We start from the raw sequence: 18452 nt of genomic DNA, 5'->3' as shown, positions 1-18452 counted from the left end.
AAGCTAGGTCTGGTCTACTTCCAACCATAAGATAGGCCAAGGCTCCTACAGCTTCTCTATAAGGAAATGTAATTTCATCTATTGACTCTTTCTCCAAGTCTTCTTTGATAATAGGTGTTGTAACCGCTTTACAATCACTCATTCCAAAACGTATTAAGAGCTTTTCTGTATAATTCTTTTGAGAGAGTTTAATACTAGACTCTGTTTTTTTTATTTCTAGACCAAGGAAGTAAGTTGCTGCTTTGACAGTTATTTTGAAACGTCGTGTCAGCTCCTTCATAACTCTTTTTGATTCAAGTAGGTTGCTTGAAGCAATCAAACCATCATCTACGTATAAAACCAATATGATTTTTGAGTTCCTTGTGTTTCTTATAAATAAACAGTTATCATTATCACATTGCTTGAAGTTAATAGATGTTAGATAATCAACGATGCATTTGTTCCAGCACCGTGGCGCTTGTTTTAAACCATAAAGGCTTCTCATCAGCTTGCATACGTTATTTGAACCATCATTATAACCCTCAGGTTGTTTCATGAAGATTTCCTCAGATAACGATCCATTCAGAAAAGCTGTTGACACGTCGAATTGTGTTAGCGTTAGTCCTTCATTTGCAGCTATGCTTAATACAGAACGTATTGTAGCCATTTTGGCAACTGGGCTAAATGTCTCTTCGTAATCAATGCCTTTTCTTTGTGTATAGCCACGAGCTACTAGCCTTGCTTTAAATTTATCAAGAGATCCATCAGCGTTTGTTTTAGTTTTGTATACCCATTTGCATGAAACTGGCTTTCTGCCTTTAGGTAGTGGCACTAAAATCCAAGTTTTCATCTCTTTAAGTGATTTCATTTCACTATTCATAGCTTGAATCCATTGATTCTTTTCTGGACTTGCAAGGGCTTCTTGATATGTCTTTGGATCTTCACCATTTGATAAAACATTTGCTGCAGACATCAAAACATAATCATCATATCGAACTGGTGGTCGTAGTTGAGATCTATCTCTCAATTGTATTCTCGATTCAACAGGTATCTCATCTTCATGTATATCATGCTCAAAGATTTGTTCGTCATTTGATTCTTCATGTTCATTTTCAGTTTGGTCAGGTAAATCATTAAATGGTTGAGGCACATCACAAGTGGGTTCAATGTGAACTTCGGATTGAGATTCAACTTCAGATATTGGCAGATTAAATTCTGGCTCGCATTGTTTCTCACGTTCTTCCTCCCTTGCTTCATGCATTTTATGATTGTCGTTGTTTGAAGATAGCTCAATTTCAACAGAAGATTCTTCAAAAACTTCAGGTTCCTCGAGACCAATAGATTTAATGACATTTTCATTGAACAAAACATCTCTAGATCTGATCAAAGTGAATTTTCCATTTTGTTCACGTTTTAGAAGACGGTAACCATCATCTCCATCATAGCCAATCAATATACATCTTTCAGCGTTCTTAGACATCTTTTTCCGCTTCTGCTTAGGAACATGTGCATAGCATTCTGAGCCAATTATTCTCAGATGTTTGATTGATGGCTTCTTATTAAACCAGAGTTCATATGGAGATTTATTTGGTACTGGAGTAGGTCCAGTCCTGTTGAGGATGTACGTCGCAGTTGATATTAATTCAGCCCAGGCGGCAACGGGTAATTGTTGAGCGTGCATCATACTTCTGGCGGCCTCGACTAATGTCCGGTTTTCACGCTCGCTGCTTCCATTTTGTTGCGGCGTATATGGCATTGTAAGTCTTTGAGATGTACCTTCCTGTCGAAGTATTTTTCTCACTTTCTCATTGTCAAATTCTCCTCCATTGTCCGAGATGATCTCTTTAACTAAATATCCGGCCACTTTGTATTCTTGTAGTACTTGCTGTAGTTTTAAATGTACTTCAGACTTATGTTTGATACAGAATACGTGACGATATTTGGTAAAATCATCTTTGAATAGTACGAAGTACTTATTTTTGTTGAAGGATTCTGGAAAAGGTCCACAAACGTCAGTATGAATGACCTCTCCTGGTGTCTTGGCTCGTTCTCTAGTCCCAAATTTTCGTCTGTGCATTTTTCCATAAATACAGCCAGTGCATAATTCAGAGTCCAGATTAACTTTGAGTCCAAGCTCGTGTTCAATAACCTTCTTAACATGCCTTTTACTTTGGTGGGCAAACCTTTCATGATAAAGTTGCAGGACGTTATCAGTTGCTTCAACAGTGTTTATGTTAGGAGTGATGTTTGTTAAACATTGAATATTTAACTTGTACAGCCCTCCGTTCTTCACTCGTTTTCCAACTAATTTAACTTTGTCGTTCACTTTCAGATAACAAACTTCTCTCTTTGATATGAATTTGCTTTTATCTAACATGTCTTGTGCAGCAAGAACTGAGAAGAGATTTCTTTTAATTTCAGGAACATACCAGACATCATGAAGTCTAATATTTAACCTTTTGCCGTTTACAGTGGAAATTATATCAACCGCTCCTTTTCCAATAGCTTTAATCGTACCACTTGCTGTTGTCACTGTGTTATCTTGTTTGAAGTATTCAAAAGTGGCAAAAATGTCGTTGCGAAAGGTGACGTGATGAGTGGCACCATTGTCGACATACCAGTTATTTGGATCTTCAACTACAGTATTCATAGCTTGACTAGTAGTGATTTGCATTGCCAAAAGGTTAGTTTGGTTGGTATTTTGAGAGACTGTTGGCTTGGGAGGTCTTCCCGCAGAAATCCATTTTGAGCAGTTCTTTATTTTATGTCCAATTTGCTTACAATATGGGCATTTCAGCTTCTTCCCTTTCCGTTTGACTTCATCTCTATTGCTTGAAGTCACTAAAGCTTCAGCAGCAGTGTCTTCATTTTTGCAAAGTAATGCTTTTTCATGAGCACACAGTTGAGACGTAAGACTTTCTACAGTACGATTCTTCTTCGACAGTAAAATCCAACTCGACTTGAATGAGAAATAGGCTTCCGGTAATGTGTCAAGTATTTTGCATATTAACAATATATCCGGGAGATCAGACTTCTCATCTTTCGCTAGTTCAGTCTTCAATTCAAACCAGAGGTTCTTGATCTTAGACAGATGGGTAGTCATGTCGTGTTCAGGATTCTTTTTGTAACTGAAGAATTGCATACATAAATCATACGATCGGTCTTCGGAAGTTCCATCATAGAGACGGTGAAGCTCGTCCCATACTTCTTGAGCAGTACGAAATCTCATAATTTTCTGTACATTTTCATCAGACATATTTGCTGTGAGTACCAGCTGTGCTACGCAGTCAATTTCATGATACTTCTTAAGAGCTTTTTCATAAGCAGCCCTTGCTTCCTCTGACGCAACATCATTGTCAGATAGCACTGGCTTCTTTAAGGTACCATTTATTGCTCGTTCCAAATCATTTGCCGAACCTCGAAGCAGTAGGGTTACCTTATGTTTCCAGGTTGGCCAGTTTGCAGCACATTCCAACTTTCCAATATTAATTTCAAATTTGTTCATGGTAACGCTAACGCTCTGCTACCATATTAAAGTCCGTATTTTAAGGATTTATTTTAATCAAAATTAATATTATAAGAAAAGTTAGAAAAACAATGACACTTGACATAACTAATTAAAATATAATGACATATGACATATCTGTAAATAAAAACTCTATGATGTAGTTAAAAATCTTCAACCAGTGTCTTTAACAGAAATCAACCAGGGTATTTACTATATGAATCATTACCGATTCCTGACGTCCCAAATTTAAAATCTATGGCATTTAAAACTTATATGTTTGCTTAATTTTATAAGGATATACAAGCACTTAGTATAATTAGAGTGAAAAGATTCTATAGTCTGTTTGTTACGAATAAACTCAAAAAAAAACATTTTTACAAAACCTTTCAGCAATAGAAAGCTTCTTTTTTTAGAAGTGAGTGACTGTTGTTAAAAAAACAAAAAACAAACTTGACTCATGTTCGCAAGAATGAACTAATATTTCGTTTTACTATAATAATTCGTAGAAGAGGTTGTAAGAATATGTAGTACGGTAAGAAAATTTGATGAGATCCCTTTCGGCAAGAAGATAGCATAAAGTTCTCTTAATGTTAACATTATTCAAGATCTGATATCAGAAATGATAACCAAAAAGTCAACATAAAGTTAACATAAAGTTAACATAAAGCTCTCTTATGAGCCATCTAGCGCCATCTTTTAGAGATCATTAAAAAGATATCAGAAAGATAACATTTTCTAGAGATCATAAAGTTAACGTTTTTATGTTAAAATTAAGAGGCTAGTGTAAAATTAAAATTGACATGGAAAATAGGTTTAATTATTGTTTATTTGATAACACAATGAATAATAACGATATGACATACCAATATAAATAATCTTATTATTAAAATTATAAATACTTTTACGGCTCAAGTAATGATATAGGAGTTTTAAATGTTGATGGTGGTTGCTGATCCTTTTGGCTCACGTACGTGGCAGGTGGCATTGGTATATTATTTATTCCGCTATCTGAAAATAAAGTGTTTTATTAATAAGGAACAAAATAATTATGTATAATTGAACAACTTTATTTGTTACATACCCTCATTATCAGAAGAACTTGACGATATTATCCTCTTTCTACTTTTAGTTTCTTACTTTTACATCTTGTGTTGAATCCTAAAAAAAATATCAAATCAAAAAATTGAAAATATTCATTAAATTTTAGCGCATTCTAAATTTTATCAGACACTTTTACAAAGACGATGCTGATAAGTTTTTTTTTAATTATGTATGAATGTATGAAATAAATGAACAAAATTGTATACAAATGTTTAAAGTTAGAAATATTTTAAAAAGTAAAATATTTAAACTGCATTTAATTAAAATAGCGACGAGCATCGTCTTACAACAATTTTAAATAATTTAATTAGTTATAAAATATGAAAAATTGTGTTTATAACCTATATTCATACTTACAAGTTTATATGTTCGGCAATTAAATTCTTGATAACTAACTGAATAATAAGAATCACAAATACTATTAATTATATTTTCAACCAGTATGTTAAGTCAAAAATAATACGTTTATGTTGTAATAATTGAATAAAAACACTTAGCAATGCCGAACGAATTACGATGCAATTCACGCTTGTCAACAATCACTCTTTAATGGATGAGTGAGAGGTCCGTATAGAACAAAATGGCCGCTGTTGTCGCGAAAAGTACTAACAATTTAATTTTTCGTATATTCCAATTTCGAATTATTTTTGAATTGAACACCAAATTTATTTTTGAAAAAGTAACAAATTAGAATTGTTTTTTAAAAATGATTATTAAGGAAATTCAATAAATCTGAAAATAGCAGAAATCTGAAAATTTTTAAAAGTTTTATTAACAAAAAAATATGTTCTCGAAAAGTCATCATTTAGTTATCATTGAGATTGCTTTAAAATGACATCGGCAAAAAGTTATCGAAAAGACAACATTTTGCTGAGCTCTAAAAGTCAACATGTTTCAGACAACATTATGTCATCTTTCTGACTTTTATGCCGAACGGGATACAAAGGAATAGATCAAAAGGAATATGAATATCTTATTGTTCCTTTGATATCAAATAAATCATAATACAAAATTAATTTTCTAAATGTAATAACATTTTGATTCTGGCGATTTTAACAAAAGCTCTTTTGTATGTATTTGAATGGAAGCAAACCAATTGTTAAAAAGCTGCTTTCCATTGATGCAAATTTATTTCTAAAGAAATAACACAATATTTACATAGCTGCCCAATTATTAGTGATTACATGTTTTTATCTTGGAATACCTCAAATGTGTAAACGGTTCACCAGATAATGGCCAACCATTTCTTCTCATCACTAATATTCAATAAAGGAACGGATGTTTAAAGGGGATACAGTTTAACTTGCTTTAAGCGAAGAAGGCGACAAAGTTAACGTGAGGCTACTAGGCAAAAATAAAATGCTATACCCTATATTTTACTTAAGCCGTAACGCAGAAACATAAATACGTCTACATCATCCCAGTATATTGTAAAGACTTTGGTGTCATTAATTCGCTTAATAGGAAGCAAACGTTAAGTGTATTTCAGATTCTAATTTGCACATTACGTCGTCGTTTTATATCAATGGAAACACGGCCTTAACAACGGCTTTTACTTTAAAGTTCTTGAAACAAAAATATAACAGGTTCGGTTGTTAAAATGCATTACCAATTTGAAGGCCTTAATCTTACTACGGGCTATCGTGGTCTATGCGTAGGTATTCTAACGAACATATTTAATTTTTTTGACTCCAGTTCATTGATTATAATTTTTTTATATATCATATGGTGACAAACGAGCAAACGGCCACCTGGATTCGCCACAATAGCGAGACGACCGGTGGCCATAGACATCCGCAAATGCAGATGCGCTGCCTACCTTTAATCAACGGAGAAGAGGACGCACAGAAAGAGGATATTTCTCTTTCCTATGCGTCCTCTCCTCCGCCAAATCCACTTCCCCTTCCCATACTTTCCTAATAAGAAAAGAGTGGGGAGGGAAAGAGGACTAAAATTAGGCCTCCGGTACCACACTCAGACGAAACGCGGAATTGCTTCCACTTCACGCCTGTCTCGACAGTGCAATAACACCGGTCGACCCGGCCAATTCGTGCACCCAACAAATATTGTTGTTGCGGGATCTACCACTGTACATTATAATGAAATGTGATGAATTAAATTACTCTTTTTCATACAATTTTATTTTCCTACGTACTAATATTACTCTTTGATCACATATTTTATTAAACTGTCAAAGAACCATCAAAGTACAGTCATTGTTTGTTTTGATTTATTTAATGTATAATGCTTTTTGAAATTAAATTTATATTTGGTGAAAAATGCCCATTTATATCAACAATATAAATCGATTATGGTATTAGTTTTACAAACAATTGCTAATATATACTTATGGCTAGTCATTGTTCCGAGAATGGTTGCACAAGAAGTGAATCCTAAAGATTGGAGGACAATAGAAATGGTAGCGGAGGAACACCCTTACGTGGTCGCCTTGCTGGACGACGCGCTATTCTACATGTGCACTGGCACTATTATAACTGAACGCACCGTATTAACCTCCGGTAAATGCCTCAAAAACGACTTAAAATACGTAGCGGTAACCATAGCCGCTTTCGACAGAATCTCCGTAAACAATAACGTATTCACAATCGCTTTTAAAAGAAGACACGGCGAATACTCCTTCCAATTAAAACCGAATACCACTAGTGATGCAATCAGAATGCATAACAATATCGGTCTCGTTCTGACCGTGAAACCTCTCCTCGAATCGTTGGTCAGCCGGCCTCGAATCGGTACTTTGAACTATAAGAAGTTAAAGAAAGCCGAATTGGTCGCGGTCGGCTTCGGGAAGATAAATAGACGAGTGATAGCCATACAGAAGCAAGTTTACCAAAAGGTGTCTTGTATAAATTCAAATTGGATTAATTGTGTATGTGGTATAGAGAAGGATTCGAATTTGAGAACTTACGTGGATCAATTCGGTGAGGGAGGGCCGGTACTGTTGGGCTCTGTAGTTATTGGAATAGTATCATTTCCATGTGCCTCGATGTCTGCGTCGTCCGACGCCACGTACAACGTGTTCACTGTTATCGGACCCTATGAATATTGGATTAATAACGCTTACGAGTCGCCCATGAGATTCATATCACAAGAAGCTCAAATATCTAGCTTTCAAGAAAGAATGGAACCGAATTATCTATTTTTATATATACTAATTTTGAATATGTTTCGATGATTTTTTTCTTTTGTCATTTAAAATGTTTAACTTAACGCCTGTTTAACTTAACGTGGTTGTTTAATTATGAAATCAACACTAAATACAATTGGACGCGCCTATATTCGGTCGAAAATTAGCATAAATTACGATGTTGCTTACCATACACTTCCATAAATACGCAACGAATGTGGATTTACAGTTCTATAGTGTGAGAAACGATAAACACAACAAACGGTTTTCCTTTAGACAGCACAACATATGTAAGTTCCAGCAGTTTTTTATTTAATTATTTCTTTAATAGTAAAATAAAATTGATATAAAATATCTTTTTTTATTTAAATATAGTATAGTTTTTTTTCTTTATTATTATCATGTTTTATACAAATTTAAGTTAAAGACCTTGACATTGGTCTTATCAAATGGACAAGGTCATCATGGCGAAAGAATTATCGATTTGTGCGCAAAAGATGCCGATAAAAATTAAAATATTTTTTTAAATCTTAACATATTGACAGATAGGAAAAAGCGATATAAAGAAATTGTTAGATTATGTTTATTTATTTTCATATAATCTAAATTGTGATGTAAATGTTACAAGAATTTAAGTATTTGAGACCCAACCTTTTGACCCAGTAGAAATGATAAAGATAAACTCTACTCCCATTCAGTTTGTTACACATTGTTTAGTAGTAGTTAAGCATTCGTTTAGTACACTATTTGTTTTAAATAAATAATGAATTCCGTAAAATTATTTATCAGAATGATGAGTCAAGCTCAAAAATGGGAGCCTTTGAAGAATGTCGGTATTATCGGAGTGCCATTCGAGAAGGGGCAAAAGAAGTACGGTGTGAGCGTTGCCCCGGCAGCTATGAGATCTGCTGGCTTGATAAACCATCTTCAAACAATAGGTAATTGTATACTATTTTATTCGCCTGTTAAATTTATAAGATTATAGCAAAAAACATCCTCTGGTGTCATCCAAGTTGTGTCTGTATTTTATGTGTTTCGTTCAGATTGCATGTCATGTTTTTAGCTTTACCACCGCTGCTATTATAAGCAACAATCAATCATAAGAGTCGCTTTTACAGAAATATATTGTAGTATTTACATCATTTCGACTCTTGCGATGAATAGTAGTCGCATGGATCAATTTAGAGTATTTTATATTGGCAGTCGCCGACATAAGTCATATAATATTATAAGTTCTTTGTCTTATTAACAAAATTCAAGTTAAAATACAGACGGTCTGGATGTCAAGGATTACGGAGACATTGACACGACGACAACTGAGGCCGAAGTGAAGGTGGACAACATGAGCCATCTCTCTCAGGTATCGGCCTGTAACAAGAAACTGTCGGAGCGCGTGTCACAAGTGCTCAAGGACGGAAGAGTGGCTGTCACCATCGGTGGAGATCATTCTATAGGGGTTGGTGAGTTTTATTACAACTTATATTCGAAGATTTTTTTAATGTTCATCTAAAATTGTATTAGTAAGTAAAACAATATCCTTACGAGTGAAGACATATCGATATCGGAAATAAATAAAGCTTATAACGAAGTCCTCGGCTCCTTTGATCATTTAGAAGTAACCCGACGCGCACTGATTCGCGTCGTTAGCTACGGAACTAGCACAGGAAATAAATCTTTTTTTGACGTACTCAATTATTTGGACACGATTGGCCGGTTCGGGAAATTGCTTAGGGATTAACTTCCACATGTTCACAAGCCCTAATTTTCTCCTCCAATTCGTTGATGACTTTTTCCAGTTAATCGGACATGTAAATCCCAGTAATATCTTTACTTATGTCAAAGCGAACTTGGACTGAATTATCAAATCTCAATTATCGTAATTATATAAAATTCTCTTCATAAAATACCGTCAAATGGATCAGAAAAGTCTGGCTCCGCCCTTTAAAATATTGGATAATTATGTAACTAGGCACAGTAGACGGACACTATAAAGTGAACCAAGACATGATCCTGATCTGGGTGGACGCGCACGCAGACATTAATACCAACAAGACGTCGGGCTCCGGGTCTGTACACGGCATGCCCGTCGCGCTACTCGTAAAAGAGCTGGCAGATTACTGGCCCTACCTACCCACCATGGATTGGCAAGTGCCCAAGTAAGTACATACCAAAATATATACCAACAATTATACCTTTTATAGTAGTTGCGAAAAAGACAAAGTAGCGTCTATTTTGTCAAAAGACTTGTTATCGCGATCTACATTACTAAATTCTCGAGATAGAGACGAAAATCTATTTTACTTCTGTGTTACGTCTAACGAACATGTCTAGCCGACATGAAGACAATCGAGCTGACATGGCTCGAGACCAAACGCAGAGCCCAAGATAGAGCGAGCTGGCGGCGCATTGTGGACGCCCTCTGCCCCACTACGGGGACATAGGACATTAAGTCAAGTTACGTCTAACGAGTGTGGATGCTTTTATTACTTCTTTTTTCCTTTGACTAACTTACATATAGGTTGGAAAAGCATCTACAACGCATCATATCTTTCGCGCTTTCATCATTCTTTGCTTTTTCATCAAAAAATATAAGCTCACTCATTAACATTTTCAGTACTTTCGCCTTTCGTCGAATGAATTAAAAACTTCATTTCAATATAAAGTTTTAAACACATTCTATAGTGGAAGCAAAAAAACGACGGTCAGTACCTCGCGAAAAAAATCCTAGGAGAGTCCGTAGCAACGAATGTGTTAACTCTAGTTTAAATTAGCTTGCAAATTTTATAATCAGGTTTTAAACTTTGGAATCTCTCCATTCTCTATTAAACCCGTAGTATTTCAGATTTGTTTATTGTGATATTTGAAATAAATACTTTAAAACTTTCAGGTTTTCAATTAAGAACCTGGGATACATAGGACTCCGATCCGTAGATGAATATGAAAGATTAGCGATCGAAAAATATAAAGTACCGGCCTTTGCAATGGAAGATATTGAGGAGTAAGTTTATATTAGAAAATATTCTTGTTCTTAGAATATCGTATTACAACTAAAATTTTATGATAGCCAACAATTCTTCTTTATTTAACTTAAGTTAGAAGATCAACCAAAGTTCAAAAATCCCCATTTTAAATATTCAATATAATTTCAGACATGGCATAAGGAAATCTATTCAGCATATATTGAACGTTTTAGATCCTGAAATGAAAAAACCGATTCATGTGAGCTTTGACATCGATTCCTTAGACGCGCTAGAAGCACCCAGCACGGGAACACCAGGTAAAAACCACACAAGAACTAGCGTAACTTATTAATTTTCCCGCCTTGAAAAAGCATGTTATATTGTAATAATAGCTAGACTGGCTGCAGAATAGTGACGTAATGATTCCAAATTATAAAAAAAAAACTACTGAAAATAGCTCATAACCGATCATGCTGGTAAAAAATCGTTATCGATTGACACGGAATATACAAAACAGTACTATTTTAGTTAGTGATAATCTTTGTGTTCCTATTTTTAACAAACACATGTTACTTTATTAGTGAGAGGTGGACTTTCTCTTCGAGAAGCAATTAACTTGATGGAAATAATACATGCGACGGGAAGACTACGAGCTATTGACTTAGTGGAAATAAATCCAGCGCTCGGCAACGATTATGACAGAAAGCGCACAATAGAAGCAGGTCTGTGCGTCCTGAAGGCAGCTTTGGGGTTCTCCAGACGAGGCACTGCGCCTCGAGGCGTCCTAGACTTGCCAGTACAAACGCACCATTAAGTTTTATAGGGACAAATTCAGTTAAACTAAGAAGTGGTGGGAACCAACGACGGCAAAGATTTGTGCAAAAATTTGGGTGCTAGTTTTTTTTTTTATTGTTATAAAAATAACAGCACCAAAACTTTAACATTTAGCATATTAAACATGTATTTAATATTATGTCTTGTTTTATTTTATCTTATAAATAATGAAATGAAAAACTTTAAAGAAGTAAACACTATATATAATAACACAGAGAAAATATATTATTTTATAAAAAAATATATTCGCCTTCATGCAAAGATACTAAAATTTCTAATCTCCTATTACAACAAGACACAAAGTTTGTTTTATAGTCATTCCTAATAACCGTATCGAAATGTGATGGAAGTCTGATTGAATAGTTTCATTGTTTATAATAATTGAATTGAACCTTAACTTCTGAACAATATACTTTAATCAGTTACGTTATGGAATCAAGATGATTTTTAACCTGGTGGTAAGTTTTCTTTTTTGTATCAAAATAATGTTCTGTAGTTCTTATTTTTTTTTTTTATTATGGTAGAGTCAAATCCCTTATTGTTTTTATTTTTATAAAATTTCCAGATGCTAGGACTTATCGCAGTAGGAAGCTGTTTAGAATCAACAACAGAGCATTCAGAAAAAAATCAAACGGAAGAAGAAATGAAAAACATCATACAAAAATATATAGAAAACGTCAAAGATATAGATTCCAAATACGTTATAAACGAAGCTCTTTCGAAATCTATATCACATTATTTAAATGGTAAAGTCAATGTGCTGCCGTTGTACAGAATTAGTTTGAAAATCGACAGAAATCCAATAAAAATACCATGGACTATACTTGAGAAGCCAACAGTAGGTGACAATGGCAGCAAACTGAAATATGAATACGTAAAGGTTGGGACAACTAAAGAAAAATAAAATATTTACGAGCTCTATTTTTGAATCGGTTTTTAATTTCACAACTTAACTCTAACTTATAAAAAACGAATACGTAACGACGGATACGATTTTTTTAATACAAAAACATTTAAGAAAAACACTACAAATGTAGTGTTATTTCTCTCTATCAATTAAGAAAATATGTTTGTTATTTACTCAGTCCTCGATATCCGGAAACTGTATCAGATTTATCCGTTTTTCCGTTCAAGCAAGACCGCTAATATGTTAGCGCCTTTTTGCGTCTGTTTTGACAACTTCCGATTATGTGATTATTGCATTGTACTTATTTTTATAACCTAATTAAATAATTTTAAAAAGGATTAATAAAAGAACAGAAATTATTTAACATTTTTATTTTTGATACCAGCATTGCTTCAACAAATCCCTGTAAGCATTACAAATGGCTATAACAATCGAAAAATATGATTTATTGTTTAGAGGACGCGGACTATTGAATATTTTTTTTACTCAGTTTAAGTCAGTTCTTCAAATAATTTACTGATCGTATATTGATTTCAGGAATCAAATAGCAAAGTTTGGATTAATCCAAAAATAAATGCCACAAATGTCAAATATGAACTTTTTAACTTTAAGATTATCGATCAAATTTAAATTTTAAACCCATAGATTTATTTCATGAAATATTGTAACAAGAAAATGGATCTTTTAATGATTCCTGCCAAAAAAAAATATTTACAATATTATGATTAATATTAATTGCATTACATAAATGGGCAATTAATTAATTAATTTTGCATGAATATATGTGACAATCGTATCGTCATCGACAAAATTTGTATTAAAGTCTGTACAGCGCCTCCTATCGGACTTAAAGTACACACATTTTGACATAATTGACGATACAAAGGTGATTGTCACAAATATTTGTATAGACCCAAAGAAATTCAATGAAACAGATGAGGAAATGTTTTTATTCCTGTGTTTCACTAGTGGAAACTTCAAATAATATTTAGAATGTTAAATGATTGAATAATGTAATTATATTGCTTAACAAAAATTTAGAATATTGTAGAAAGTTCTAGAAGTTAACTTGAGGCCGGTAATGCTTCTGGAACTTGTTGCTTTTCAATGACAGTTTCATCTGCCACTTGGCCTGAACCCTCTTCATGAAATGGATATCACGCGCTTTCCTGTAATAAATGCAACATTTTCAGTACACATATGTTTAGTTGACTTAAAAAACCTGGATTGTAAGTAATCTTACTAATATTATAAATGTGAATGTTTAGATGGATGGTTATTTGTTTGAATGTATCTCCGGAACGGCTCAATGGATCGTGATGAAATTTAGCACAGATGTAGAACATAGTCTGGAAGAATACATAGGATACTTATTATTTTTTTTAATTGCGCGCGGATTATTAGTGTGTTTGCATTGCTTAAGCACTTGTACAAAAATATAGTGTCTTTTTTAATTATGGGAATTACAAAATGTTTTTTTACGGATTTTCTGGTAGTGATAACTCATGTTATTGGTTATTAGTACTTCAGCATATCAACATTAGATCTTACCTAGATCGTTATTATTATTAATTGGCTTTATATAATAAAATTTACAACACTTACTTGGCAGCTAACGCTTGCTCCTTTGGTGCCCATCCTAAGGCTTTATAAACACCTAGCAGCCTGTGTAACTTGCGGTCAGACTTCTTAACTAGGACTTGACTGTTGTGTGTCAAATTCTGCTTGTAATACCTAGAATGTCAACACAATTATGCTTTATACTTTGAAATATCCTTTACAAAATTTGAATACAAGAACTATTAAAAAAATATAACACATTTTAAATGTTCAGTGAACAAAAATACTTGTACTTATGCTTTAAATACCATAAATAAAAAAAAATCTATCCTTCTTTCTACTCTATGTTGAAGTGAAAAAAAAAATGTTAATTTCATCATTTCAATTCTATCAGAAGTTTATGCATGGCATAGACATAATTATTAAAAAAATAAATTACCTCATAAGAGATCTGTGTCCAACAAGAACACCAGAAGGTAGGACAAGTTGGTAATCAGATTCTTCCAAGTTTGCTGGCTCCTCCACTTCATTATCTACATCCATGTTTTCTTCACCCTCTTTGTGGTCAGGATATGAAGAGCTAAAGATTTTTTTTGCATTAATAAAGAGATTTAGGAAAATACATTGAAATATTTGATACATAAAGTAATGATAATAAATTACCGTATTTCTTGTGTTTTATTTTAGCATAATAAAATAAGTAATTTGATAACACTTTTAGTATTTCAAAGAAATTACCTATAGTCATAAAAATCTGCATATTCCGCTAAAGCAAGTCCTTCGTGTAACATTTTACAATGTCCTTTATCAATCATGTGTCCTCGGGCAGCTTCCAATGAATAGAAAGTACGCCCTGTCTCATTGCACCAAAGACACATGTATCCTTGTGAAATCTATATGAAATAAAGTTAATATGAATCTCATTAATTAAACACTAATAATAATAATTTACGTGTCTAATGGTGGGTTTTAAAACTGCAAAAACACCTATACATTTACTATTGACTCATTCATTATCTTTGAAAAAAATAGTGTTTTATTGGATTTTTTCACATTAGGCAAATTGAGTCCAAACACCCAAAAACAGAGCTAACAATGTTTTGTATTGGTATTACAGCAGTTGAAATTCACAGTTACACAATAATAGAACAAGTCAAAAAAAATAAAATCATTAAGTAACTAAATTGATTGTCAAAATTTAAAACACATTTTACCTTTTCACCCAAATATAACAATAGACCTTTGACATCAACACAATACTCCACATCCGGGATAAAGAAAGAATGTACTTCAGACATGTGCTTCAGGTTTTTAACCATATTTTTGCTATGGTGTGAACAAAACAGACAATCCCTCGGCTTGATTAGCGAATCACTTTCTTTTATACGGCATTCATCCCATTCATCTGAATCAAGCTGAAAATTAATATTTTTGTTAAAGATTTTGCATATTTTTTATATAATTCTTAGTTTATTCATATTAAGTTTGTTAATATTTGATTCTATTAGTACCATACGTATAAAATGATATCATAACATTTAATATCATTGCGCAATGTTATTACAATATCTGAATCATTCAAATATTGGATGGCACATATTGACATTTTTATACCTAATACTTAATTCTAATAAAACGTACCTCTTCAATTTCTGAATCAGTTTCAATGTCTTCATCTCCCGAACCAACAGGCTTTACAACAACAAACTTTTCAGGTTCATTCTTGATAGGAAGATTATCTACATTATCAATTTTAACAAAACTTTCAGTATCAGAATGATTACTATGGTCATCGTTTCCCTCTTTTATACTTTTTTCTTCAGCTTGCTTATGCTTTTTACTATTGAGATGATTGTTGTAAGCGTTCTTTGTGTTGAACAATTTTGAACAATATGTGCAATAGGCTGACTCATCTCGTACCGCTTCAGCTGACTCCTTGTGTTCTTTTGCGCGTTTTTCAAATTCTTCTAGTGTAACTGGAAGAATTGATGCAACTTTTCTGTTTAAATTGTATCTATGCCAATCTAATTTATAATGCTCCTTTTGCAAGTCAGCTGTTTTGAACAGAACCTGACAAGTGATGCACGTGTAGAAATCAGGCGTTTTTATCACCACAGTTTTTTTAGTTTCAAAATATTTACACTTCATTATTAATTACTAGATAAAAAACTATTTGTTGAAAAATTTAATGGTTAGATCAAAATATTGTTAGAAAAAGAAACGTCTCCCAACTCGCCAAGACGTATTATTACGCCGCGCTCAAAGAGTAACTGAACGAAAAATGTTCGTTGAGTGTTGCGTCGTACCGTTCGAAAATGTTGTAATCATTCCCCGACCATTGGAATAGAGATGGGTCTAAAATTAATAAGCTGCTAAATTGAAGCTGTTTTTTTAGTGTCTACACCTGTTAAATAAATTCTGAGATAGTTGTTAAATATAGTAGTCACAACAACACAGATAAAAATAATGGCAGCGGAGCAGTGATGAACGGCTATATATTTGTCTCCCTTTATCCCACTACTGCAGGGCGCAGTGCAGGACTACGAAACAAAGGAAAGGAAAGGACGCGATGACAATGATGTTCGTTCCGTCTCTCTCAATTAAATTGTTTTCAACTTAGCAACTGTTAATTTTCTGTTCAGTGTTCACTCTTCAGACAGAGAGATTGTTATATAGTCGAGTTGATTTAACTAACTGTTAACTGTTGAATTTGGAAATGGTATATTTAATTAGTATTAAATAAAGACTGATCTTCATTACTAGATAACTAACACGTAAATATACACAATTTACGTGTGTGTTATACCTATTAGATAACAACAGAAAAGTTGTCCGTCCTAAGCCTGTGAAAAGTATGAAGGAAATGAGAATTAATTATGTAACAATCTGTCCGTGATAAATTTAACAGTAGCTAAAAATAACTGCTAATTTTAAGCGTTAATTATTACTAGCATTTAGCAGTATTATTAATTTTTAACGTTTAAGCCCATCTCTACATTGGAAAAGATTTTTACTCACGTGACCTCCTTTGTAGACAAATAACAATAACCTACCGTTATGCCACCCGCACAGTGTTACCATCTAATACGGCCTCTCCTGACAACGGCTCGTCCTCGCCCGTAAAATTTTGGAAGTACTCAGCTGCGGACGGCGACCCTAGTACTGCTTGATTAGACTCTTCGTAAAGGTCCAGGATTTGGTTGCTTTAAATTTAATTGGATTAACCATATTGATTTTGTATGCAACAGATTTAGGTGTTTTCTAGCAAACATAACTGTTCTAAAAGACCGTATACCATTCAAAGTAAAACTAATGCTCTATCACGCATTGACTGAATCCTATATACAATATGGATTAGGTAGTTAGTAGAAAATGTTCAATCACTGTATTATCTTACCAATCCATACAAAAATAAAATATGTAATATTAAAAGAATATTTTTTTGATGAAAAAATTTTAACTAAAATTGAACATCTTTATGCACGCGGTCGACAACTCTTAAGCAGTTTTGTATTATCGGAGCAAAAAATGTGTACGGCGAGCGCACGGCAAGTTACATCGATTCTAGATTAATGAATGAACTTCCCTCAGGTTTGGTAAAATGCTTAACACAAAAAAACATTAAGCGCAAGCTAAAACATTACTTATGTACGCAAGACGGTCACTTTAGCGCTAGTGACAAACCACTGCGGTTTATATAGCGTTAAAAAAAATAAGAAAATTCCAATATGATGCAGTTTTTGTAACAAAATAATACATATTATAACTACATATATATATATACTGTTGGCAGCAAAGGGAATAACCATGTTCATGTATCTTTTTATGATTCAAAGGCCGTGTTTTCTCAAAGCTTTGTATTAAATGAATCTTGTTCCATTTTTACTGCAGAGGCTTATGCTGTTTATCAGGCCTTACTGCGAATTTCTCTAATTAATAACTGTAAATATTTTTAATAATAACTGATTCTTTAGGCTTGATTCAGAGTCTAAGTAATGTTTCTGTAAATTATAAAACCCAATTACATCTTGTTATAATATAAAAGAACTATTGTATAAATATCATCTTATGAATGTAAATATAGCTTTTATGTGGGTGCCTTCACATAAAGGCATAACCGGCAACGAAAACGCTGACAAAGCTGCGTGTAAAGCTATAAACAATATTGATGCTACGGACTCACTATCCGTTCCTTTTACTGATTAATTTGTAAATATTAAGGAAAACATTTATACTCTGTGGACGGAAATGTGGAAGAAAGACCATGAAAACAAGGGAAAGAGGTATGGAAATATCCAAGATAACCTACCTATTAAACCATGGTATGATTGAAAACTAATGAAAGTCGAGATTTCATTACAACAATAAACAGATGAAGATTTGGCCATAATACTGCGCCGTCACACCTAGCAAGACTAGGTATTGTTACAACAACCAATATATACACTATCAAGCAGA

At 33.4% G+C, this 18452-nt stretch overlaps 2 protein-coding genes across 3 annotated transcripts; one reads left to right on the top strand and one right to left on the bottom strand.

Moving 5' to 3' along the window:
- Nucleotides 1-8445: 8445 nt before the first annotated feature.
- On the top strand, nucleotides 8446-11602 carry LOC106720430 (arginase, hepatic). The gene is made up of 6 exons (XM_014515131.2): nucleotides 8446-8671; nucleotides 9005-9193; nucleotides 9703-9889; nucleotides 10621-10731; nucleotides 10883-11010; nucleotides 11275-11602. Exons 1-6 carry the CDS (start codon nucleotides 8497-8499, stop codon nucleotides 11505-11507), a joined length of 1023 nt encoding a protein of 340 aa, XP_014370617.2. The 5' UTR covers nucleotides 8446-8496; the 3' UTR covers nucleotides 11508-11602.
- Nucleotides 11603-13243: 1641 nt separating this feature from the next.
- On the bottom strand, nucleotides 13244-16253 carry LOC106720458 (zinc finger protein 622). 2 transcript variants are annotated; one of them, XM_045686702.1, is made up of 6 exons: nucleotides 15636-16253; nucleotides 15209-15409; nucleotides 14733-14887; nucleotides 14434-14574; nucleotides 14040-14168; nucleotides 13245-13603 (listed from the first exon to the last, which is right to left on the bottom strand). In XM_045686702.1, the coding sequence occupies exons 1-6, from the start codon at nucleotides 16140-16142 to the stop codon at nucleotides 13492-13494; spliced, it is 1245 nt and encodes a 414-aa protein (XP_045542658.1). In that variant the 5' UTR covers nucleotides 16143-16253; the 3' UTR covers nucleotides 13245-13491. The 2 variants fall into 2 exon arrangements, with proteins under 2 accessions (XP_045542659.1, XP_045542658.1); XM_045686703.1 differs by lacking the exon at nucleotides 15209-15409 and having other exon boundaries at nucleotides 13244-13603.
- Nucleotides 16254-18452: the final 2199 nt, after the last annotated feature.

Source organism: Papilio machaon, chromosome 3 (genome assembly GCF_912999745.1).
Source record: "Papilio machaon chromosome 3, ilPapMach1.1, whole genome shotgun sequence".
Taxonomy (NCBI): domain Eukaryota; kingdom Metazoa; phylum Arthropoda; class Insecta; order Lepidoptera; family Papilionidae; genus Papilio; species Papilio machaon.
This window is presented reverse-complemented; position numbering and strand designations above follow the sequence as displayed.

Excerpts from the sequence above, each read along its gene's own strand:
- LOC106720458 (XM_045686702.1), bottom strand. The coding sequence starts at position 16,142 with ATGAAGTGTAAATATTTTGAAACTAAAAAAACTGTGGTGATAAAAACG. Across the intron at positions 14,169-14,433 it reads GGACACAGATCTCTTATGAG|GTATTACAAGCAGAATTTGA; the intron begins GTAATTTATTTT and ends TTGACATTCTAG. Across the intron at positions 13,604-14,039 it reads GAGCAAGCGTTAGCTGCCAA|GAAAGCGCGTGATATCCATT; the intron begins GTAAGTGTTGTA and ends CATTTATTACAG.
- LOC106720430 (XM_014515131.2), top strand. The coding sequence starts at position 8,497 with ATGAATTCCGTAAAATTATTTATCAGAATGATGAGTCAAGCTCAAAAA. Across the intron at positions 9,890-10,620 it reads ATGGATTGGCAAGTGCCCAA|GTTTTCAATTAAGAACCTGG; the intron begins GTAAGTACATAC and ends TAAAACTTTCAG. Across the intron at positions 10,732-10,882 it reads GCAATGGAAGATATTGAGGA|ACATGGCATAAGGAAATCTA; the intron begins GTAAGTTTATAT and ends ATATAATTTCAG.